The sequence below is a fragment of the Aulonocara stuartgranti genome (genome assembly GCF_965226115.1).
Source record: "Aulonocara stuartgranti genome assembly, chromosome: 11".
NCBI classification, from domain to species: Eukaryota; Metazoa; Chordata; class Actinopteri; order Cichliformes; family Cichlidae; genus Aulonocara; species Aulonocara stuartgranti.
In genome coordinates this window covers 33,951,314-33,976,052 of record NC_138947.1, presented here as the reverse complement: position 1 = coordinate 33,976,052, position 24,739 = coordinate 33,951,314, and the positions used below count along the sequence as shown (strand labels likewise).

Sequence of the window (24,739 nt, the reverse complement as noted above, 5' to 3'; positions counted from 1 at the left end):
CATGAGAACCTGTGCTCCTCACTTTACAAATGCAGCTTGCTAATACCAGATAGCTTAGCACTCCACCCTTTCCTGTAGTCGGGTCACTTGAGGATGCGATGTCACGTGGTTGTGTCCATCTTTTATTTGGTTTAGATGAAATGTGTCAGGACATTATTCAGTTTCCTTCAGCTTTATTCATAAAGCGTGAAATCACAGCAGTAACCTCAACGTGCTTCATAAAATAAACTCTTCAACCTTTCCCAACTCTTTTACAGGAAGTGATAGTGTTACAAGTTGACTGCAAAATAAATTTTCAAAAATGTCAGTTTTAAAAACTACCGATTTATTTATTTATTTTGAGGACCACCACAGAGAGCTCAGAAATTAGATTCAGTAAAAAACAAACAAACAAAAAACGCTGATCCGTGTTAAAGTTCCCTACAGGGGGAGTGGGGCAGATGTGGGTGTGACAGCTGTCAGTGCTACTCTGTGACGTGGAACACCGGGTGCAGCACGCTTACAACACCACACGCTCTTCTCTTTTCTTACTGTTCACAATAGATGATCACGGTTCCCGGCCCGAGCCTGGAACACTGCCGCTTCATACACAGATTTGGGTGAGTGTTGTGCTGGCCCGAACGACACACACACACAACACACACACACAAGTACGGAAGGAGTAGCAGTCAGCATGTCAGGGCTTTCTTTAACACACATGCTCCTCCCTTTCTGGGTACAGCAGTCTCAGCTGTTTCTGTCTGTACTCTGGGTCTGTCTCTCCTTACAGGTCATACATGAGCTGATCTGCAGCAGACCCACAGTACAGATTCCACCACGTATGATTAGTTGATTTTACTGCAGGGAGGTCCGTGTTCAGACTAAGGAGGGGTAGCTTTGACACACCTTGTGTAAACCTGTTCAATGAACATTGTGACTTTATCTGTCATTTCTTTACCTGTTTTGGGCCAAGATGTCATTTCACACACTACATTAGTCATGTAAAGACATTTTGAATTTGTTGTACAGCACAGCAGGAACTCTAGGAGTCTGTGAATAGGATGAGACAGGGAGCCCAAGAAAACAAGAACAGACTTTGTTATTGTATCCAGACTTGACTTAAGAAAGAAAAATAGCAAAGTACTTCTACTGCGAGTCCCTAAAGAAAAATTGTCATCATGTACAATGGCATACATGATGTTAATGGGAAATTTTATTTCATCTATATTACTAGATAGGTTTTTTTCTATAATATTACAAGAGAATGTGGGTGTGTATAGCTGTCTGCGTCTATAAGCTAACTTTGTGACAGACTGGCGACCTGTCCAAGGTGTACCCTGCCTCTCGCCCTATGACAGCTGTGATAGGCTCCAGCTCCCAGAATTGTAGAAATACAGAAACTTCTGATGATTAGGCCTAGCACGAGCTCAGCTTGCCCTGTCGGCCTTGCAGTACACTGAAATTGAAGATGATAGTGACAAACAGGCCTTTCTAGCAGATAGCAGTGTTTCCTTTTATTGGCAATACCAATAATTACTGTTGGTTGTTCAAAGCAAAGCTTGTTCTACAGCAGTCTGTGCTGTATTTCACACTTGGGACTCAAGGAAATAAGGACGTTTCTGTTATGCAGGTTTCCTGGGAGGAGGGACGATGCTGCAGGAGTCGTCAGTAGACAGCAGTGGCTCCAGGTTCGCTCCTCTGGTGGTGCTGGAGCTGGCCTCAGACACCAAGGAGGAGGCCATTGCTTGGTTGCTGAGCAGGATAAGAGACCGGCAACAGAATGGAGGTGTGGAAGATCGTCTGCGCCCCTCGAATCATCTTCCCTTGTTTGACGTGGTATTATTCATCCTGTAATTTCTTCCAGGTGCTGAGCTGCTGGTGGAGCAGTTGGGACCTGGAATCGGGGTGGAAGAGAAGGAAAACCCCAACATGTTTTTGGTGGGGGCCTCCATGCAGAGGCTGCTCTGTGGTGCAGAAGATCTGGGGCTCTTTAAGGAGTGTACTGACGGGTCCATGAGAGCCTTCACTTTTGCCAGCAAACACAACTTCAAAGATTTTAAAGGCAAGTCTACTGTTTAGTTTGTGAAAATGTATGCTTTAGACTAGCATCTTATTGTTATTGTTAACTTGCAGCCTTGCAGTTTAACACAGCCAGGCTTTCTTTGTGTTAGCTGGTTTTCAGAAACCTTAAACAGTAACAGAGGTAACTCGTATCACTACCATATTTGTCAGCCTCCTTGTTAAGTCAGCTCTGTGCAGAATTGCATAAATAAGGAGAATTTAATGCATCATTTGATTCTTCTTCAACACAAATCAATCTGATCACTGCCCCTGAGTCTCATCACCGCTCACATACTCTGTCTGAAATAAGTGGCGTCACTGTAACAGCCTGTGAAAACATGCCTTTGTGGTGAATGGCACTATGTTTCTGTTCCATCTCTTCAGGGGATGGAGACGGCTTCCTCAGTATGGCTGAGTGTCAGTATGTTATCAAGCATGAGCTGGACACGCTGCGAGCCAAAGAGGAGACTAATGTTCCAGGATACAGTCATGCCAAGCTCTACCCTGGGAAATCTATCAGTGAGTCTGTGTTCATGTCTCAATCTGTTTCAAATGAGCTTTGCAGTGATCAGTTTGCTGATGTTGTGTATTTCACTCACAGGAAGACAAAAGAAAATGGTCTCATCTAGTTCCTTCTTGCATGCATACATATTCTTTGTTGCTTATGCAGCTGAAGGTGGGCAGGGTGCATGCTGGACAGATTGCCGGTACTTCATAGCACTGCTGAATTTAACAGCTGAAATTCCAGGAAACTGTACTAAATTAGGATGTGCAGACATCCCAGAATAAAACTGGGAAACTGATCAACCTCAGAAGTAAAACCACACACAGGTGATGTGAGTAAAACATGGCAGTGTATTATCATACAGGGTTTTGAAGCTGTGGCCAATTTTATGCTTGTCCTCTTCCCCTAAACTGTTTTTCATTCTGTCGCTTACAGATAAACATTTTGATAATTGATCAGTCATTTCATTTGCATAGGAATACAGGTCCAGCTTCTCATCTTAGAGACTTGACTGTTTTCATTTTGATGCACAAAGAGAACACATTGTGTAAATCGTGGTTTAGTCGGGGCTAAATGATTTATCACTCCTCAACCTTAGTTAAGTATACACTCGGCATTTAATCATAAAACTATCAGAAAGACATTTGTTAGAACCTGTTTATAACAACATTAGCCACAGCAGAGTATGTTTTTATTAGCTGATACACAGATTAGATAATTTCACTCCTATTTTTTTTCCTCAGTTTCAGCTTGTGACAAGATTTGACTGTTTGAGCCTCTCCTGCGGTTCATCCACACTTGCTTGCGGTTTGATTTAGAGATTCCTGTAGTAGTAACGGTAGCAGATTGTAGACTGAACACAGACTGTGTCCTCCTTCCACCCCGCTATCTCTGCAACCCCCTCCCTTCGTCTGTCTTCAGTATGGAAACAATAAATATGCAAATGCAGTAAAATAGTCCCAAAGTGAGATAAGGAACCAATGAACTTGCAGTGAAGATAGGGTGCCTCTATTCAACGCCTGTGTTTGACAAATCGTGTTAAAATAGAATGTAATTATTTTTTGACAAATGATGCACTCAAAAAATGGCAGATGAAATGATAGCGCTTTCATGTGCTCGTATTTAGCTGCTGCATATTGGACAATAGTAATTATTGCTATAGTCATTATTGTATTGTGTGGAATGGGCCGGCTCCCAGCTATTGTTAGCCTGCCCTTGTTTTACAAAATGAAATGCATGTTTATTTAGTTGGGAAAGTGAGTTCAGAAAAACTCAAGAGAAGGATGGAAATGCAGCCAGAAGGTTTTCATGTGGAATATCTTCCAAATAATTCACAAGTTTGAGTAAAAACTTCCTGTTTTATCATCACTGTACATGACTAGAGTGGGGGGTGAGACAGAAAGTAACGTGCTCTTTTTTGTTGTTTTCTTTACTTGCATCTTAGTTCGCAGACTGCTCTCCAAAGGGATCTTAATCCAGATGTTTCCTCTGCATGAAAACGAAGAACTCAAGAGGCTTTCTTTTTCCTGGTATAAAAAAGTGAAGGTGTCGCTTCAGCCTCTGGGTAAGTGCATCTTGTGCCATTATTTTTCATGGTCACTCTTGAATACATTGTGTGATTAAAACGAACAGTCCACGTTATGGAGTATGCACACTTGCAAAAGAGGTCTCTGTACATCTGCATTTCTAATATGTCCCCAGACTGTAATTGGAGCGATGCACTGTCAGTGCTCCTGATCACTACTGACTCTTTCATCTCTATCCCCAGACGACATCAGACACTACTATGGTGAGGGCCAGGCTCTCTACTTTGGCTTCCTGGAGTACTTCACCTTTGCGCTGGTGCCTATGGCCCTCATTGGGGTGCCTTACTATCTGTTTGACTGGGAGGACTATGACAAATATGTAGTCTTTGCTGTCTTCAACTTGATCTGGTGCACTGTTATCTTGGAGGTAAGAAGACATGAAACAGTATGCAGTATGATATCTGTTACGTTCCCCTGGGGGGTCTAGGCGTTAAGGGGGAAGCAACAAAAGTGACCGGGTCAGAAAAAGGAGTCAAGGAGGCGAAACAGTTAAATAAAACAGTTTTATTGAAGTAATTCAACTAAAAGAGACGGACAAGCCGCTATCACCATAAAAGTAACACAAACAAAACTCAGGCATTGGTCAGTAATGCAAAATGTCAAAAGGAAAGCGCAGCTCACTAGCTGGACACCACACTACACAGCTCACTAGCTGGACACCACACTACACAGCTCACTAGCTGGACAACACACTACACAGCTCACTAGCTGGACAACACACTACACAGCTCACTAGCTGGAAACTACCGCAAACACTCAGCTCACTAGCTGTACCCACACAAAATGGCACTCTGGCCCAGAGCTCACCCTGCTCTGGGCTTAAATACCCTTAATTGCTGATGGGAGTCAGCTGTACAGGAGGGAAAGGTGGCACCTCAGGCAGGAGGTAGTGGGACACGCCCACACAGGCACCCTCAGGAGAGAGAGAGGCCCTGCTAGGGCCGTAACACCCCCTCCCATAAATGCAAACCCATGGTTTGTCAAATTACCATAACCAAAAATGAGTCCATAACCGTTTCATGACGAATTTTGCAGGGCCGTAACAATATCGTTCTACCTATTGATCTATTAATCTGTGATGGCTGCAGAATATAGTTTGGTGTGTGGAGGCACAATGCTCACCATCCTAAAAATATGATACACATAGAAATTGGGCAGTGATGTGTAAATATGCTCCAAAGCCTGCAGGTGGATGCTGGGGTGGTGGAGGGGTTAAAATGGGAGCGGTAGAAGTGAATCTTCAGCTCTTTGATGTAAAGGGATTGAATCTTTTCAAGCACTTCAGAAGTTTAACTGTGATGTGTGGTTTAACTTTTCATTCTTTTATACACTAAACAAGAGAGAAAATTCACCCTTTAATTGTAAAGGAAAATATTACCCTCTGCTGCTTGCAATGTAGTCTTAACTCCAAAAGTGTTTATTAAAATCGTAACAGAATTTTAAAATGCTTCAGCTGACTTGCTGAACCTTTGTGCCCACCAGTTATGGAAGCGACGCAGTGCCTCACTAGCCTACTACTGGGGCACACTGTGCAGAAAAAAGGCCTTTGAAGAACCTCGGCCTGGATTTCACGGCGTGCTTGGTCACAACCCTGTGACGGGACGTGCAGAGCCTATCTACCCCACCTCCAAGAGGCACCTGCGTGTCTACCTTGTGTCTCTGCCCTTCGTCCTGCTTTGCCTCTACCTGTCCCTCTACATCATGATGATCTACTTCCAGATGGAGGGGTGGGCTCTGTCCATCTATGATGAGAACCCCACATTCTGGACACACATTATGCTATTCATCCCTAGTATCATCTATGCTGTGGTCATAGAGGCGATGAACCTCATCTACAGATATGCTGCCGAGTTCCTCACTGAATGGGGTAAGTCCACTTTTTCATTATTGTGCATTCACACCAAACCATGTTTCTTGCATTAATACAAGCTCTGGCTAGAGGGCTTGATTGCTGATGATATTACAAGAGAATCCAGAGCTGATGAGTTTTCACAATGCAGCGTGAAGCTAGGGTTTTCCTGTAATTCAAATGTTTTAATTCAACAGTCCCTTGATTTGCCTTTAAGTGTGCACCATTTTGTCTCATTGGGTAGACTTAAGGCCAAATAATTTTTTATTATACGCTCAAGACCCTACAATAATCGTGTGTGTGTGTGTGTGTGTGTGTGTGTGTGTGTGTGATCTCCATCTTAGGTATTATCATGCAGATGAATGAAAAAACAGTTATGTGTTTAAGAGCACAGCTCATGAGATCACGGTGAAAACTATCCGCACTGTTCATATTGCTGAAATTAGAACGATTTCATTTGAGTGTAATAAAAACTTTATTAAGGAAATATATGTTTTTAAAGTTGATGAATGTAAATGAATTGACCAGAACAAAAGCAAACAGCACCTTCAAACTATGAAACCAATTCAAAACATCAAAATTAAAAATGGACTGCTGTTCAGACTTCCCATGCTTTGATGTCCATCTGAGGTCTGATTACTTTCAGGACAGGGTCCAAAGTTAACATCATTATCCATCTGTTCTCTTTGTTCTTCAGCCATTTCACTTTGAACCCCACAGTGCAGGCTGCGAAATTCTTGACACAGAAGCCACAGCATGTTCAAGACACCAAAAGCTAAAGTGTTGTAAGACGTTTTGTTGCCGGTCATCCAGGTCCAGGTCATCTCTGAGGTCACTGAGCCAATTTAGAATTAGATAGCTTGGTAACCGACACTTTTGTTCCTCCTCCGCGCAGCAACTGTCACCATATTGAGCACAAAAATAAGATGTGCTCCCCCCCCCAGCGTTCAACCTCAGCGCAATTGGCAGTAAAATGCATGTTGCATTAGTAAATCAGTTTGTGTACCTGATTTAATTAAATAAATGAAAAGCTAATGATGGATGATCGATAAAAGTACAGACTTTAATTGTGTATTTCAAATCGTTTAGCGAAGAAACTGCATTAAATCTTTTGGAATGGAGATCAAAAGGTTTAGAGTTTTATCCATTGTATCATTCAATCACTGTTCACAGGAACTTTTTATTTGTGACAGCAACACAATACAGTACAGCTCTCAGTAAATGGAAGTGAAGCCATCAATAGGATAAACCAACCAAACACATATTGTAAGATAAAACCCTACACTGTTAGAGAGAACCTCAGCAATCATGTGATCCCCTGTGAGCACAAACTTAGATCGTTGGGATAATGTTGTAGTATGAGGTCTGATGGGCCCTGATTCAATTCAACATTCTCACAGATTTGGAGATAAATAATAACACAAACACACCATGAAAGTAACTTAGATGCTTCTTAAGGCAAATAAAAGGAATGTTTTTAAAGGGCTGACCCCAGGAAAAGTCAGGCTTTGGTCAGGTCCTGGAGTTCCAGATTTTTGGCAGTCATTGACTGGTTTTCATCCAGTGAGCTTCTGCTGTGAACATTGCGATGAGTTATTGCTGACATGTTTTCCGTGTGTTTAGAAAATCACAGGCTAGAGTCTTCATATCAAAATCACCTGGTGCTCAAAGTCTTGGTGGTGAGTGAAATGAGTTATCCACAGTTTTCTGCCAACTGTACCCTTTATTGATGAGAGTGCAGCCTTTCTTATCACCACCTCACTTCTCATAACTGCCCTAACTCTTTTTTTCTTTAGTTCAACTTCTTCAACTGTTTCGCGTCGCTCTTCTACATTGCCTTTGTCATGCAGGACATGGAGCTTCTCAGACAGGTAGGTCTGCCTCCTTCGTTCCTTCTTTGATTCTACTTCCCATCGTTCTGCTCCTCTAGTTTTTACAGTTCCTTTCTTTTGTTTCTCTCACCTCCCTCTACCCTGGTTTCTGTTGATATTTCTTTGTGTCTGCGCTCTTTCCAGAGTTTGGCGACCTTGTTGATCACCAGTCAGATCTTGAATCAGTTCATGGAGGCCTTCCTGCCCTACTGGCTGCAGAGGAGACGCAACAAAAAGATGATTCGCAAAATCCAGAAGAGAAGACTGTACGAGGAGAAAGAGCTTCCGCTGGTAGAGCAGGTCCGGCTCGAGGCCGACATGAGCACATACTTGGTCAGTACATGTGATCTTTAATCAGAAATCAAATGACGTCTTCTGCGACGTTCTTTAATTTGTGTCTGTCTGTGCTCTCATTCCTGCTCAGGGAACATTTGATGACTACCTGGAGCTCTTCCTGCTGTTTGGTTATGTCAGTCTGTTCTCCTGTGTCTTTCCTCTGGCTGCTGTCCTTGTGGTGTTAAACAACATCACCGAGGTTTACTCTGACGCCTTCAAGATGTGTCGAGTGTTCAAACGACCCTTTGCCGTCCCAGCTGCAAACATTGGAGTCTGGCAGGTATTTTCATTTAGTTTTGAATGCAGTTGCTGATGTTTATGAGAAAAGAATGATTTTTGGTAGTTTTTTATTTAACAAATATTGCTGTACAACTATAAACTACCAAAGGACACAGATATCCTCCACATCCTTACTGCTATATTGGACGTCCTTCAGAAATGATATTGGGGTACTCTGAACATTAAAGCTTTCTGTGGACAGGTCATTGTATTTTTTTAACATGCTGTCCTAATCTAAACAGAGCTCCTCCATTAAAAATGACATATGACTGACTCTGTGCTGTGCCCAGCATCCAGGTATGGTTTCCATTCGTGGAAACGAATAACTGTCGCTGTCTTTCTACCTCTGTGTGCAGCTCGCCTTTGAAGCCATGAGTGTGATAGCTGTTGTGACCAACTGTGCACTGATTGGCATGTCTCCACAAGTCAGATCCTACTTCCCCGAGTCAGAGACACAGCTCATACTGTGTACAGTGGCTGCTGAGGTAATTTACGTACACACACACACGCGCGCACACACACGCACACGCACACACACACACGTAATGTGTGACCTCAGACTGGTAAACAAAGGTCAGATTTATGTAGTATTTTGGAGTAACTTTGTGATGTTATGAAACAAAACTTGACTAGTCTTGTATAAGAAATTTCAAAAGTGACACAACTGAAACTTGGTTTGGCAGAAAGTAAATGGTATATTTATAATAGCAGAAATAACACAGCAGCAGAAATGACTCCATTGATGATGGCACAAGCATCTCACAGAGCCATGCCGCTGTGTATGTTTTGCCAGGAGTGGAACAAACACGTCTAAATGGAATGCTAGGAAGCAATTTGTTATACCTCCTTTGTGATATAATATAGTATATAATACGAGTATAATACGCCTGTTTTGAAAAAACTGTATTCTCCATTCTGATAGGTTATAATTATATGTAGTTAGTTAGATATAGTGATAACTGTGCAGTCATTCTTTTTGCATGGTTATAGAGGCAATTTTGCCATTCACTTTCATTTAAGGATCAGTGAATTTAACAAGGAAGACAACACAAAAATTGGACTTGTAGCATTATTCCTGTATTTTTTATTTTCTATAGATCTCATAATCATTTTTGGATACATTAGTGTTTAATAGCGTTCTTGTTAACACCGCGCTGTTCTGTAGTTGTGCCAGATGCAGATTTTTGTTCACTAGATGGAGCCACAGCCCAAAGCAAGGGCTGAGGGTGACGGGCAGAGTGGAGAGTGTGTGTGTGTCCGCACATAAATGAAATTTGCACTGTGCGTATTCAGCCTATAATTGTTTGAGCTTGTGTGTGTGTGTGTTAATTTGAGCATTCACGCTGCAGATTCCTCTTCTCCTGATTCTACCTTTATTAACATAACGTCAGCCCGCTCCCCTTTTCTATGTGCCCTGTTCAAACAGTGCAGCCTAACACACCTCCTGCCTCCGGAGGGGGGGGGCTCAAAATAACAGCACAAACAGGTGAGGATGTAGTGAATGGGAGGTGCTGCAGTATGGAGATTTTTTTTTAAGGACATTCATAAAGAAAACAGTTGTACGTTTGTGCTGCTTTAACAACCTCCTGAGGGACGATTGTTTTAACTGTCTGGTTGCTGCCTGAGACTGTAAATGCTCTTTAAAGTACTGTAGCTCACTGTACAACATCTCTCTGCTGATGCCAAGGCAGAAACTGGGTCACATCGATCGTCTGCATGTTGAACGTGTGGTCGGCACACACAGCTGAAAACTCTGCAGTTCACAGAGAAGTTGTTCTTTGTGGGTGATATTTCTCCTGCAGCAGCTGCCAGGATAAGCCTGGGTTTGTTTAAACCTTTCTTTTTGCTGGGAGTTCTCTATTAGTGTGAGATGGATTGAATCGTTTTAGCCTTGCTTTGTCTCATGGGCTGCAGAATCTGCCTCCTAGATGTGTCTTTTGTCCAAAGAGTCACCATTTGGAAAAGATGATCGGTCAGAGTTTATGCATCTGCTACGGTCTGCTGTTGAAATTGAAAGTGGGAGAAATGGGATGGTATGTGTCTCTTCCACAGTGTATGGTGATAAATAGGAAATCCAAATAGAATCAAGTGAATTGAATCATCAAACCCCTCTGGAGCCCTTTGTGAGGGAGCTGTGGTGTTAACAGATTCCGCTTTGAGAACCATGGGTCTGATGACAACATGCTACATTATACATGATCTGATGACACAGCTCACTGATTTTTTTTGTTGTTAACTTTACTTACTGAGGGGGTGTAACAGCTCCGTGTTTGGATTAATTTCCAAGTGCAGATGTTACTGATGACAATAGGTCGTTTCGCAGGTAACTGCTCATGCACCATCAATGGCATGCAGAGACTTTTACAGATGGGTGAGACGAGTGGGTGAACCAACTGCATTCCAGTTCCTCATCATCTCTGACAACAGTGTAGCAGTACACATACACAAACGGCCAAAAAAAGACTGAGCATCTTAAAAAGCTGAATATTGTGAAGTTTGTCAAAGAGGTCAACTTTCATGCTCATTGAAGGTAAAGTAAATGGGTCAATGGTCTGTACTGGTCTGGGGTGCTGTATCACCTACAGTGACAGACGTCATGAGGAAATATGAAAAATACAGACCCTGCAATATTAGAGAACGAACCCAAATGATTGCCTAATCCCCTGCAAACTAGCACTTGTCAACAGAGGGGAGGAAAAACTCCCTTTTAACAGGAAGAAGCCCCCATCAGAGCCATGCTCAGGGAGGCTGAACATGCCATTTGCCCTTTCCACAGTTCAGGGATGAGGGTAAAAGAGGAGGATAGAAAGAATGCTAGAGAAGGGTTTCGTGGGAAATCCCACCTTTCAAGTATTCAGAGAAATATCTCTCAAGTGCCACCTGCTGTGCCTCTGGCTGAATTGCAGACAATTTAATTGAAATTAATAGCAAGTGGAATGACTGTCCTACATCGACTCCTGCTACTCTCCTCTCAGTTCCAGCCTTTGTCAGCATGACATAAACGCTCCCAGAAAAAATGAGAGATTTAACAGCTGATAGTCAAGCTAGCTTCCAAAGACAATTACCAAGTGCAGCCAGAGGGGGGCAGTAAATTTCAGGATAGATGTAATCGGGCAATATGAGATCTGTTTTGGTCCGAAATGCTGGTCTGAGCTGTAAGGACAGAGATTGTTTTCACTTTAGTATCATTTTAATTGATGTCTGTTTTTATATTTGCTTGTATAAGACACGCTATTTTCTTGTTGGGAAGCCAAAATCAGAAGATTTTCACCATCGCTGTCTTTAGTTAAACACTTGTCTTTCACAAGTCATTAGCCAGTGAGCATACCATGGTTAATCCTCCCTTTCTGACTGTAATGGGGGCCATAATCTACTAAATGAATATCACGTTGCATGCGGTGTGACTTGAAACTAGCAACAGAAGCCATGAACTCATCAGGCCTGCAAGGATCATTTTACCATAAACTTCCAAACAGCTGATCTTCTGTTTGCCAACAGAGGAGTCACACAGGTTTAGTAGAATGCAGGTTTAAGACACCTCCACACTGGCTTCTTTGACTTTTAAGAGCTGAATGTTACATCCATCTATTCAGTCTATACACTGAGGTTAAGACATGAACCATGTAGTGCTGATCCAGTTGAGTTAAAGAATGTAATGATAATCGAATGAACGGATGTCCTTTAGTAGGACTGAAGATATTTTAAGCTTTTAATCAACCAGGTGTGTTTTTCCGCAATTTGTTTGTTATTACTTATTACTCTCAACTTCTCTGATATTCCCTCCAGCTTCAATTTGTAACACAGTGGCAGCTTTTTTTCATCACTTTTAATAATAACAATAATAATAATAATAATGTATACTTTATTGATCCCCGTGGGGAAATTCCTCTCTGCATTTAACCCACTCCCCCAGTGAAGCAGAGTGAATATGACCTTTGTTTGTTTGGTGTGTGTGTGTGTGTGCGTGTGCGTGTGTGTGTGTGCGTGCGTGTGTGTGTGTGTGTGTGTGTGTGTGCGTGCATTACATGAGCCCTTACTCTAGACTTTTTCTGATTAAAGACTCCAGGGACTCCAGTAAATCACACTCACAGCATGTTGCCTCTAATCCATCCTAACCTCCTCCAAACTGTCTTTTGGGCTGAGTAGAAGTGAACATGACTTTTTATAGCAGAGGGCTGCGCTTTGGGCCTGGGGGTCATGTTCACTGCTTGATTTGCACTCTGCCTCACTCACCTGAATCATGAGAGGAGGTGTGATGCTGCTTTTGCAAACACAGAGGGAAACCAGGTTAGCTCACAGCTTGGTGTTTGGCTTACACTCTCGCTTTGCAGTGGTTGTATATGAGCAATCCATCCTGCCGCGACACACTGCATCAGTCAGGTGTGTCATGCATTTCCTTGCTTTTCTCTTTAGTGCACACTGCAGACCTGTGATGGAAGGCTTGGATCAAAGTAGAGATAAAATGAGTGAATGTGGAAGCAAAAGGAGGAGAAACGGGAAGGAAGGGACTGAGAGCAGAACTGCCAGGGCTGATGAGAGAGACAAGGAAAACGATTGACTGAGGAAAAGAAACCTGTGTGAGAGAGAGCGAGCGAGATCCAAGCACGTTCTTGCCTGCTACCACCACATTTCCTAGAATTGAGCAAACAGGCTATTAAAGAGATGGCACAACAAGAACAGTGAGAGCCAGCTTGTGTAATGTTAAGTGTGTGAAAGAAGAGCTGCACATGAATACACATACATGTGGTTTATTGACTCAGCAGCCAGTATATTGCTTTTAGAGAAACCCTTTCTAATTAAAGCTGCTAACAGGTCTGTCAGTGCATACATTGTTAAATACAGCTAACTCCAGGCGGAGCAGAGCCTCTAACCCACTATCTTAGTGCGGACAGACAGGAGATCACAGATGTTTTTTTTTCCTTTGAAGCATTTCTCATTGCTCTTCTTAAGTCGGTCGTCATCTCTTTAATAAGAGAAGGCTGATTCAGAGAGCTGAGGGTTCAAATCAAAACCCTCAGCTCCTCTTATCTCTGTTATGGGGGTGGGTTGGGAACAGGCGCGAGGGCTTCGCCGCGCCGCTTTCCAGCATCAGTGCTATGATACCTGGGTAATTGCTGTGTAGGGTTTACACACATCAGTGAGCAGTAACTAGGCAACTGGCCAGCCTGCCGCTGAAAGAGACAGAGACTTTCTTTCAGAGTCACGGGTCTGTCTGTTATAATCGACTCATTTCGGAGGAGGAGCTGAGGAAACAGAGCAGGGACTATGAAGTGTGTCTGCTTACAAGGGACCTGAAAGGACGGGAGACAAGATCACAGCCTAATGGCATGGAACAAGAAAGGGTTCACAGTTATTGGTTATTTGAGCTGGTGTGCAGCACACAGGTGTTTTCAATTTGACAAAACTTTTAACACAAAATATCTCGGCATGATGGAAAACTAATTAGTTATCATGGTTTGTGTGTAGCCTGTATTGTGTATTTACACGACTTCTAAGACTGACTCGAACCATAAATGCAGTATTTGAATTGAGAATATTAGTGCGTAGGACACAGATATGTCCTAAGGCCCTAAGTGATGTTTACAGCTTGAGACAGTCTATAGTGCAAACAACAATACATTAAGTTAAAGCTGGAAGAAGCAATAGTAGTCAGTATGTGTTATCAGAGGTTTACATCCACTCATGCCCACTCATCATGGGTATGAATGTCACAGTAATTTTGGGCTTCTTGGAGCTGATTGTACTACATACATGATGATTGCACATGCCCATAATGAGTGTATGTAACCTGCTGGCCATAATTGTTTATAAAAGCATCCGTAGGGGTTATTATGCATTTAATTTAATTTGTAAACTCTAAATACACAAACTTTTATGAAGTCCAGCAATCGCTCTCCTTTAAAATTTGGTTTGATGGTTATTTTTAGAGGCAAATATCTGTCTTAAAGGCTGTTAGATGCTCTGGGACCATCATAAATGGGACCGAGTTGAGCGACGAGACTGAACGAACAGTTACATTATAGCCTATAGAGCAGAGTGGAACAGCAGTGTCATGGTAATATAAAAATGCTTTTCTGTGCTGCCAAAGTCTACCAGTTCAAAGTAAAGTACGTTATTATAATACAGACCATACTAACTGCTCACAAAGCTGATTACGGGTCAGTACAGTACAGTACATTATTAACTTTGTAATCTAAATGAAGCCAAAGACCTGACATTAACATAGCTCTGTGTGGTGATTAAGGTGCCTGCATGGGACAGTTTTTTGTGTGTGTCTGTCAAATTGTCTTTTTCAGCAGCCCACCACACAGTAATCTCATTACACTGTTTTTAAAGACAATAAGATGATCTTATCTGCTGGCAACCACAGAGCAGCAGCAGGCCAGGATCCACCCATAAACTAGTCTAGCCTCCCACTCTGTATTTGAGCTTTGTTTACACTGGAGGAGCTTTGAACTTGGTGCGCAAAGCAACTTAATCTTCTAAACCTATATTATGTAATTAAATGACCCCACTCTACAGCTATTTGTATTGCAATGCATTGTTTTGTTTTGTTTGTGATAGCACTGAATGCAACGTCGTGTTATTATTTCCTTGGACTTTACGTTATCACGGTTAGCTAATAGAATTTCTTTGAGCAATTAGAGAAGGATGCCTCCTGCTTCCCTAATCATTATCTAGAACCAGTATTTTTATAATTCCACTGGTGTGTTTGTCCCTGGGTGGCACCTTCATTAGTATGCATAGATATTTGACCCATCATCAGGATGACTCAAGTTTATCACGACTCTCACTGTGTAATTCCCTCAGTAGTCTGGAGACCGCATCACAGCTAAGAGGAGACTTAGATTTGGCCTTAAAGTTATTGGCTGACAAGAAAGTCATGACTCAAAATGAATACTAATGAGTGTATCTGCTAGATGTGCAAGCTACTGCATGCAAATATGTTGATCATGACATAACTTAATCGTCTAATGTAGACCTCATGTTGTGTTAACAGCTCATTGTGCTGCCACCTGGTCAATAAAATCGGTGTATGCAGCTTTACTTTACGCTGAGTCAGACCTCACGAATCAAGTCGCACTGCATCGTAAAGACTGACATGCCTCGCTGTCCTCACATCATACAGCAAACACACTCTCCCAAAAGTTGCGATCTCTCCCTCTCACGTCGGTGCCGCTGCTTCCCTGCGCCGCTGTTGGCTGTCCCCAGCATTCGCATGTCTGCTCATCATCACTCCCTAATTTGATATACAATATTTTTGGTGAGTGATGAGCTCCACAGCATAAAAACCAGACTTTTGTATTCAAACTACATGCTGGTGCATTCCTGTTTCCTGACTAAGTTGATTAAAAAAATATTTAAATACATTTATTATTCTTGTTGCGTATATCAAGAAGCAAAAGCAGGGTTTCTCCTGCAGACAAAAAAAATTGCGACACAATTTTTTGTTTGTTTGTTTGTTCCACATGTTCTCATTCATTTTTCTCCTCAACATTCTACACACAATACCCAATAATGACAAAGTGAAATAAAATGCTGAAATGTATTAAAAATCACAACATAACATGCAGATAAATATTCACAGCTTTTGCTTCACTGCTTTGAAGCATGTAGGATGAATTGTTCAGAAGACTTTAAGGCAACATGAAGAAGACTGTAGTGAAAACACAGTATGGCAGCTAGCTGTTAGAAAGATGCGTTCTGCTCAGATCACGTATGAAAAGGCAGTTTTTCTGTTTGTGTCTCATCAGTAAGATTGACGGTGGAATGAAATGTAGTCAGTTCCATGCTAACAGCAAAATGTACTAAATGATTTGAGCATTAGCGCGGTGGCTAAGGTAACATTAGCAATAAATCTGGGCAGTATGGCCAAGAATTCACAATTCCTATTTGTTTTTTCCTCATTACATAAACGCAACAAAAGAATGAATTCCAAAGTAGTCAAAGAGGGAAGTGGCTTTGCATGATTCATAGTTCAAAACAATTCTTGCTTTTCTTTTGTTAGGTGGCCACTCGGCTATTTTTGCTCCTCTTCCTTTAAGGCCACCCACCCTTCTAGTGAGCTTCCTTCCTGCAGCAAATTCGAAAAGCAGGTGGGTGGGGTTTCTGTCCTTTACAGCAGCGGTCCTCAACCCCCGGGCCTCGGACCGGTACCGGTCCATGAGTCGTTTGGTACCGGGCCGCGAGAGTTGAGGCTCAGGTGTGAAATGTCTGGTTTTCAGGGTTTTTATCGGTTTTCAGCGTTATTTTGTTATCGTTTTTATCGTTAACTCGGTTTTCCTGGGTCTTTTCACGTGTGTTATGAATAAATCTTCTTTTTTTGGTACCGGTACTAGTTTTATTTTGTTGTATTTATCCGCGACACCTTGAAGGCCAGTCCGTGAAAATATTGTCGGGCATAAACCGGTCCGTGGCGCAAAAAAGGTTGGGGACCGCTGCCTTACAGGACAGCCTCTCGCCCAGGCCTGCTGTGAGTTATTAGTCAAGAAATGGCTATTAGGTCTGCTTTAATTAAAACTGTACACCCTTCCAGAATAAGTAGGATAGCAAACCAACAGTAAAATCCACTTGTTATCTTTTCATTTAATACAAAGAATACACCAGGAGGCTATAGAAAAATCTTAGCACCACAAGATTTTTTTGACTTGGCGTGGTATTCTTGGAATCCATTTCTTTTATTCTCTTAGTAAGTTCAAGTTGTGTCACTGAATAGCATGTCAAAGAAAATACCAGAGTCAGTGACATTCACCAACACCTTTGTTAGATACACCTCTTCAAATTCTTGTTAACACAAATATCTAATCAGCTAATCATACGACAGAAAGGTATGCAGACATGTAGACTTTCCACTGGTCAAAGTGGTCAAACTAAGCATGGTTGTGGGCGTCAGATGGGCTACTCTGAATGTTTCAGAAACTCTTCAGAAACAGCTCTCACAACCATCTCTGTGGTTTACAGAGTATGGTCAGAAAAAGAGAAAATATCCAATCAGCAGCAGTTCTCCAGCTGAAAATGATTTGTTCTTGTCAGAGTCAGAGGAGAATGGCTAGACTGCTTCAAGTTGGCAAAGGTACCCATGATTTAACAACCAAGGTGTAACTAACAAAGTGACCTGTAAGTTTGCACTCCATGTTCTCTGTGTATTTTTGCCTGAGCGCCTCAAACAAAGCAAACTTTATAGTAAACCCAGACAGCTCATATCAATCTGCTCATATCTTGATTTGATGCGAGATAATAACAGGTCTAATTAGTTTCTTTGTTTGGAGGAGTGTCCAGGTGTTCCTCTTTACGTAGGGCTACACAATATTAAGCTGTATATCAAATACTTGTTCTTCAAATAGGAAATGGCAAACCTGTAATATCCAGAGTTTGTCTTTATAGATTTTTTTTTATAATTTTAGAACATTTCTCAGCTGTAGTAACATTTCTGTTTGCCCTACATTTATTTACTTGATGAAGCAGAACATCAGCCTTTGCTGGTGTAATTTAATCAGCGTAGCAATGATGATACAAATAGTTTTCATACTGAGCATTTGAAGTTCAGTCACATCCATTGTGTCAGACAAAGCAGAATTTATTGTCAGGCTCAAATGTTTCACAAGTTACCTTCTTCCAACCTTCACCGAGTGTCCTCTGTCTTTAGTCTAACCTTGTGCTGTTGAACACACACAAATATAAATTAGCCTTCAATAGCATTAGCAATTCGCTAAGAGCTGGACTGTTTATTCTGCACTTTCAATCAATGTAACAAACCACTGAGGTCAGGGATTTCTGAGCATGTTCTGGTTGTTAATTATTGGAGCTGCTGTGCTGACTGGAATGGCAAAATGTCTTAGTTTATGCAACTTCAAGCTCACAGTGTTCCAAGTGGCATCAATCAGAGCATAATCTGGGGTCATATTATGTCCAACTAGGCAAGATAAATTATTTTACCATCCTCAGTGAAAGCTAGTGTTAGCGTGGGAATATATGTAATTCCATTGTCTTACTCAAATCACTTGGTTTGATAACCCTGAAAGCCATTCCTGTGGAGCAGTGCACCTTGTTATCTGCTCTTTTTTTTGTTCCATCTACTGTAGCATAAGTCCATTACTGTGATGAGGAAAAGGGTGCTGAATCAAAGAAGCTGATGGCGGCTGGCCGTGCTCCAGATGGACTGGCGTGTGTGTGTGTGTGTGTGTGTGTGTGTGTGTGTTTCATCATCTTTATGGGAAAACGCATATTCTGCTGATTCAGAAGTGTGCAGTTTGCTGTATTTGATTACTCGAGGTCTGACAGAGAGAAACTGAGATCTGTGGACCCAGTTAAGACTTTTACAAGCACAAAGTGTTCTGGGTGTTGGGTCTGTATGTATCCTAATATGCAATGCACATGAAATATGTTTTTAATTTTTTTTCTGCTCAAAATGTTTGGGTAGCACGAAAGTTTGATATTATGGCCCATGGATATATTCATCAAAAGTTACTCTAAATCATGTCATATAGACACAGACGCGATTTTTTTGTACTCAAAATAACATTTTTGTCTTGTTAGCTTTCCTTGAATCATCTTCCTTGCAGAATTTTGGCATTCTAGCTGTCAGATCTGTTCCAAACGGGAACGTGTCGACGGTTACTGTTTCCTTTCAGAGTCATTGTTAGAAGGCAGAGTCAAAGCTGCCTGTGCTGGGTTTTTTTTCATTCTCATTCAGCTTCAAGGACACGTACCGGGGCTGTCTGTCTCACTCTGACGGTCCACTCAGTCACTCCCCTTCTCCTCTTCTGTCCTCTGTCATTTTAAAAAAGTGTGTCCCGTGAAGGACACCAATCTTTAAAAACTGTAATCAGGTTATGTTGATGTATCTTTCAAAGCATGCTCTCCTTCCTCTGTTCAGAACTAAAAGGATGTAAATAAAACGCTGACCCTGAACTTCTTAATCCCTATGATGTGATTGTCTGTCTGTGATTTCAGCATGTACTGCTGGGCTTCAAGTTCATTCTGACCTTCCTCATCCAAGATGTTCCCAAACACATCCAGGACAAACTGGCCCGTCTGGAGTTTGAATCATTGGAGGCCCTCAAGAAGAAGGTAAAGTCTGACTCTTTCTTTACTTTGTTACCACTCAGCAAGTTGCTACCTGTCCTCTGACATTGGTTGACAACAATAAAAGGCTGATGGGGCAATGTCATAACCAGCGTTGGTCAAGTTACTTGAAAAAAGCTTCCCCCCAAAAGTAATCCTTTAACTTTACCGATTACTTATTTTTGAGAGTAATTAGTTACTTAGTTACTTTTTAAAAACATGATTTACAACCTGAATAGGTAATAAAGCAATAGATCTTTCAGCCCAATTCTACTTTTTCTGAATAATCCATCATATAAAATGTAATCAAATGGAAAAGTCTCTTTTTAAAACTTGTTTTATTAGTTTTAATCTTTTAACTTTATGCATCAAGCAAAAATGAAATTATATGCAACATTCCCTGACTGGAAGAAATTTGTTTAACATTTAAACAAACATTCTGCACATTCCAGCATAAAAAAATAAAATAAAATAGTTTTTTGTGTTTACACTCACTCTTGCACGTAAAACACAGCAGAAAATAAATAAAATCAAAGGCTCAGCAGTCCTGTTGCTCTATTTTCACCTGTTTAGCAGGAGTGGGGCAGGCGGAGGTTTGCCCTGGTGCAGGTGTGTCGCAGCCATCATGTCAGTGGAAGGATCCGGCAGTTTCTCTGTGAATTTCACATTCCCGTGGCAGCATACTCGGTGCTTGCGCGGACGTTTAGGGGTTTTTTCGCTGTAAAAAGAAGTTTTCTTCCCACACAGTGAACAGCGGACACTAATGTTTTTGTCACTTTTTACAGAATCAAACTCAAAGTAAGGTCAGTACTTCCACACTTTAAACGCTGCACGCTCAAACTCTCTGCCGCACTCGATATATTAACCGTTTTTGATCTGCACACAGCTGTTGCCACGAACGTCGCACTCGCTTACGTTATTGTCATGAGACACAAAAAAATCACGGTTTTAGTAACGCAGTAACGCAGCATGCTCACGGGAAAGTAACAGTAATCGAATTACCTTTTTTGAAATGTAATCCCTTACTCTACTCGTTACTTGAAAAAAGTAATCGGATTACGGTAATGCGTTACTGCTCATCTCTGGTCATAACCCTGCCAGGCTGGCAGGCAACATGAACACCAAAGTTTATGAACATGATAATTTGAGAACGAAATGATATAGGATTTTCAATTTGATACCGTAGGTGTATCAACTATGAAGCTGAGGGGTACCACGAGCCACACGGCATTTTCTTTTCACTTTGCTTAGTGGGAGGAGTCCTCATCACCAGAGGACTCTGTTTGTAGTAAATGGTGTCAGCAAGAAACACAAAGAACAGTTTCCCATCTGAGAACAAGATGTGATCTGAACTTGATTTTACCAATACATAAAGTAAAGTTGTTGTTGTTGTCAGTTGGCTCAGTCCATCCCTAATGGACCGATCCAACCTTTTTCCGAGTTCTGATCTGATAAACTACCTTTGCCGTGGGTATAAGGAGAGTGAAAGTAAACAAACATCTTTATCAGATCTTTCCAGTCCTGCAGGCTCACTTTGAAGATATTTCACACATAATGCATATACTACTATACCAACAGCTTCTGTCTGGAGGTTTGCAAACATTTTTTACATCACTTGAAGATGGTCAGACTGCTCAAATTCTGTGCTTAGCTTCCTTCATCCTACATTTGATCTACTGCTAGCTGCTGCTGTTGTGTGAATAAGTAAACCCAGAATAACACAGAGCAGGATTTCTTTCTTTGCACTGTGCATCGACTCATTGTCACTGATATTCGATCCAGCCTTTTGGATCAGTGTCAGATTTATATCCAATCCAAATATCAGAGTATCCCTAATAAGGCCTGGAAGTTTGAGGGTTCTGCACAGTATCTTAGCTATTCCCAGGACTGCACTCTGCATTCTGGACAGAGACCTCTTATGTAATCTCTTATTGCCACTCAACCCACTTTGGACTTTACCTTCCACATTTGGTTCATTTGTTCCTTTAGCCCCATTACTATTCCACGGCCTATTTCCTCGTGTTTCTTCTTCCTCATGTTACTGTCCACTGAGTTTGCCACATCTAAACACAACTGCAGTCTTATGTACCTTGTCAACCACCATTATGTCTGATTGGTTGGCCAGCAACTGCTTGTCTGTCCCACTGGACATTAACCTTGTTCTTCTCAACCACCTTTGGTCGTGTCTCTCATCGAGAATTGAGGACTTCTTTTTTTTAATGTATTTATTTATGCAAGTTTCAAAATTTTTTTACACATTCACAAACAGCGGGACAGAAGAACACAGACAATAAAGACAATAACAACCAAAAAAAAACAAACAAACAAACAAAAAAAAACAGAGCAACAAACCACACAACAGGGTACAAGGCCAGCACTTATTAAAAACAGCAGAGAAGCAAACAAAGCAAGTGGTATACATGTCAAACAACTCACAATCTAGTGAGTCCAATCCACAAGATCAAATCCAAAGATCGCTAGGAGGAGATGATAACAATCATGCAAAAACAGTTATGGGCAACAGCTCAGAATGAAAGCAGTTAAAACAATGTGGTCAGGACCCAGGGCGTGGACTGTCCTTCTTAATGTGGTCTATAAAGGGCCCCCATATCTTCCTGAACTTCTCCATGGAATCAGACGTAGAGAACCGAATTTCTTCCAGGTATAGACAGGAGACCATCTCCTCGAGCCACCTCTTGAAGCAGGGAGGGGAGGCAGATTTCCACTCCCCCAGAATCAAACGTTTGGCAATCACCATACCAAACATGAGGGCCTGTTGAACAGCAAAGGGAAGTGCCAAGGAGTCGCCGGAGCAGCCCAGGATCACCATAAGACAGTCAGGATACAGTTGCCTATCATAAACAGTGCTATAGAAACTAAAAATACTAGTCCAAAAGGCTGTAAGCGTAGAACAGGACCAAAAAAGATGCCCAAGAGTACCGTCCACAAGTTTACAGTTATCACATTTGGGGGAAACGTTAGGAAAAATCTTGTTCAATTTGGTTTTGGAATAGTGCAGTCTATGGACAACCTTAAATTGAATTAACTGAAGCCGGGCGTTAACAGAGCATAGTTTTATCCGACTTAACACTTCAGCCCATAGATCGTCAGAGATAACCAAACCAGTGTCCCTTGTCCAAGCCTCTTTAATATGGCAAGAGGGGGCTGCCGAAGAAAAAAGGTTGACAAGCCGAGAAATTAAGTGTTTTGAGGTGGGAGGTTCGTTCATCATATTGTAAAAGACATGCTGTATGGGGATGGTATCTAAATTTGAGAATGCTTGCTTGACATAATTCCTAATTTGTAAGTACCGAAAAAAATGACTTGTAGGGAGATTGTACTTTGTCTGAATCTGAGCAAAAGAGGCAAAATGATTGTCGATATAAAGATCCTTTATAGCAATTAACCCTTTGACAGGCCATTGTTTGAAAGCAGCATCCATTGTACTAGGCGTAAAGCTAGGATTGTGGCAGATCGGGGCAAAAGTTGACACTACCGGGAGGTTCAAGATTCTCTTAATTTGATTCAATATTTTTACGGAGTTGCAAAGAATAAAGTCATCACATGCACTTTTAATAACCGATTTTGAAAATAAGATAGCTGGCAAGGATGCTCCAGTGTGCTCGATAGCAGTGCTAAGCTCCAATTCGAGCCATTTAGGGCTGGACCTGCATCCCACAGCATCACCAACTATAGGCAGATTCCAGAAGACCCAGGCTCTGGCATTACAGGCCCAGTAATAATGTCTGAAAACTGGAAGGCCCAGACCACCCTCGTCCGAGGGCTTTTGCAAGTGAGACTTCGAGATGCGGGGGGGCTTGTAGGCCCAAACGAAAGGCATGATAATGGCATCCAACGCTTTGAAAAAGGAAGACCTGAGAAAAATAGGAACGTTCTGGAATAGGTACATGAATTTAGGGAGCACAACCATTTTGATTATATTGATACGGCCAATCATTGAAAGTGGGAGAAGTTTCCACCTATCTATCATACACTTGAGCTCATCAGTTAGAACCGAATAATTAAGCCTGAAGAGGAGTTTTGAGTTCCTAGGGATGTTAATACCCAGGTATGAAAAGTAATCCTGGGAGACCTTAAAGGGCAAACTAGACAGGAAATCAGGGCCCAGACCAGACGACAGCGGCATAAGAACAGACTTCTTCCAATTTATGGTGAACCCTGATAGGTGGCCAAAGCTGTCAATCAGCTTAAGAAGTGGAGGAAGGGAGATCTTTAAATCTGAAAGAGCCAATATGATATCATCTGCATACAGACCGATGGTGTACTCTGACGTGCCACAATTTATACCAGAGATATGGGAATTGGCTCTGATGGCAATGGCCAACGGCTCAAGAGCTAAAGCAAAAAGCATTGGAGAGAGGCAACAACCCTGCCTTGTCCCACGGTGTAAGAGGAACGGGAGCGACGTCTCATGGTTGGTAAGGACCGAGGAACGAGGGCAAGCGTAAAGCAACTTAATCATATTCAAAAAATTCGACCCAAAACCAAATTTTTCAAGAGTAGCAAACAAATAACTCCATTCCACTTGGTCGAAAGCCTGCTGGGCATCGAGTGAAATCACCGCAGAATTGGGCAGTGGCGTTGAGTACATCGCATTTAAGAGACATCTAGTATTAGAAAAAGAGAATCTATTGGGGATAAAACCCGATTGGTCAGGATGAATTATAGAGCCTATGTGCTTATTTAACCGGTTGGTTAGGACTTTAGCAATTATCTTTTGGTCTGAGTTGAGAAGACTTAGGGGACGATAGGAAGAAACATTAGTTTCGTCTCTGTCTTTTTTCAGGAGGAGACATATATGGGCATCGTAGAAAGAATGAGGGAATGAGCCGTTTAACACTGCGCAATTTACCATCCGAAGTAGCAGGGGAGCGATAACGTCAATATGTGTCTTATAAAGCTCTATCCCGAAACCGTCCGGACCACATGCTTTTCCATTAGGAAAGGAGCAGATTGCATTTCTAATTTCCTCCAGCGTAAAGTCTGCATCGAGTAAGCCCTGTGCAGCCTCAGGAAGAGTCGGGATGTCTAAAGCATTAAGAAAATTAGTGATTTCAGCAACTGTGGCCGTAGTACTAGATGTGTATAACTGACAATAAAAACTGCGAAATCTGTCATTTATCTGCTTGTGATCGGACAGCAACTGGCCAGTTGCAGAGAGAATTCTGTGTATCGCCCTTTCAGCTTG

The 24,739-nt window shown here is 41.9% G+C and overlaps 1 protein-coding gene across 3 annotated transcripts in view; it reads left to right on the top strand.

Moving 5' to 3' along the window:
* Positions 1-24,739, top strand: part of ano10a (anoctamin 10a) — a 44,960-nt gene that overhangs the window by 6,431 nt on the left and 13,790 nt on the right. For 2 of the 3 annotated variants that reach the window (XM_082551030.1, XM_082551029.1), the window contains exons 2-14: positions 544-599; positions 1,610-1,765; positions 1,844-2,041; positions 2,425-2,559; positions 3,990-4,109; positions 4,314-4,498; positions 5,614-5,998; positions 7,604-7,659; positions 7,777-7,851; positions 7,996-8,184; positions 8,276-8,467; positions 8,823-8,951; positions 19,420-19,536. In XM_082551030.1, coding sequence (XP_082407156.1) covers positions 1,630-1,765; positions 1,844-2,041; positions 2,425-2,559; positions 3,990-4,109; positions 4,314-4,498; positions 5,614-5,998; positions 7,604-7,659; positions 7,777-7,851; positions 7,996-8,184; positions 8,276-8,467; positions 8,823-8,951; positions 19,420-19,536 — 1,917 coding nt within the window. In that variant the 5' untranslated portion in view covers positions 544-599; positions 1,610-1,629. The remainder of the gene's footprint in view (positions 1-543; positions 600-1,609; positions 1,766-1,843; positions 2,042-2,424; positions 2,560-3,989; positions 4,110-4,313; positions 4,499-5,613; positions 5,999-7,603; positions 7,660-7,776; positions 7,852-7,995; positions 8,185-8,275; positions 8,468-8,822; positions 8,952-19,419; positions 19,537-24,739) is intronic. The other variant, XM_082551031.1, reaches the window with a different exon arrangement.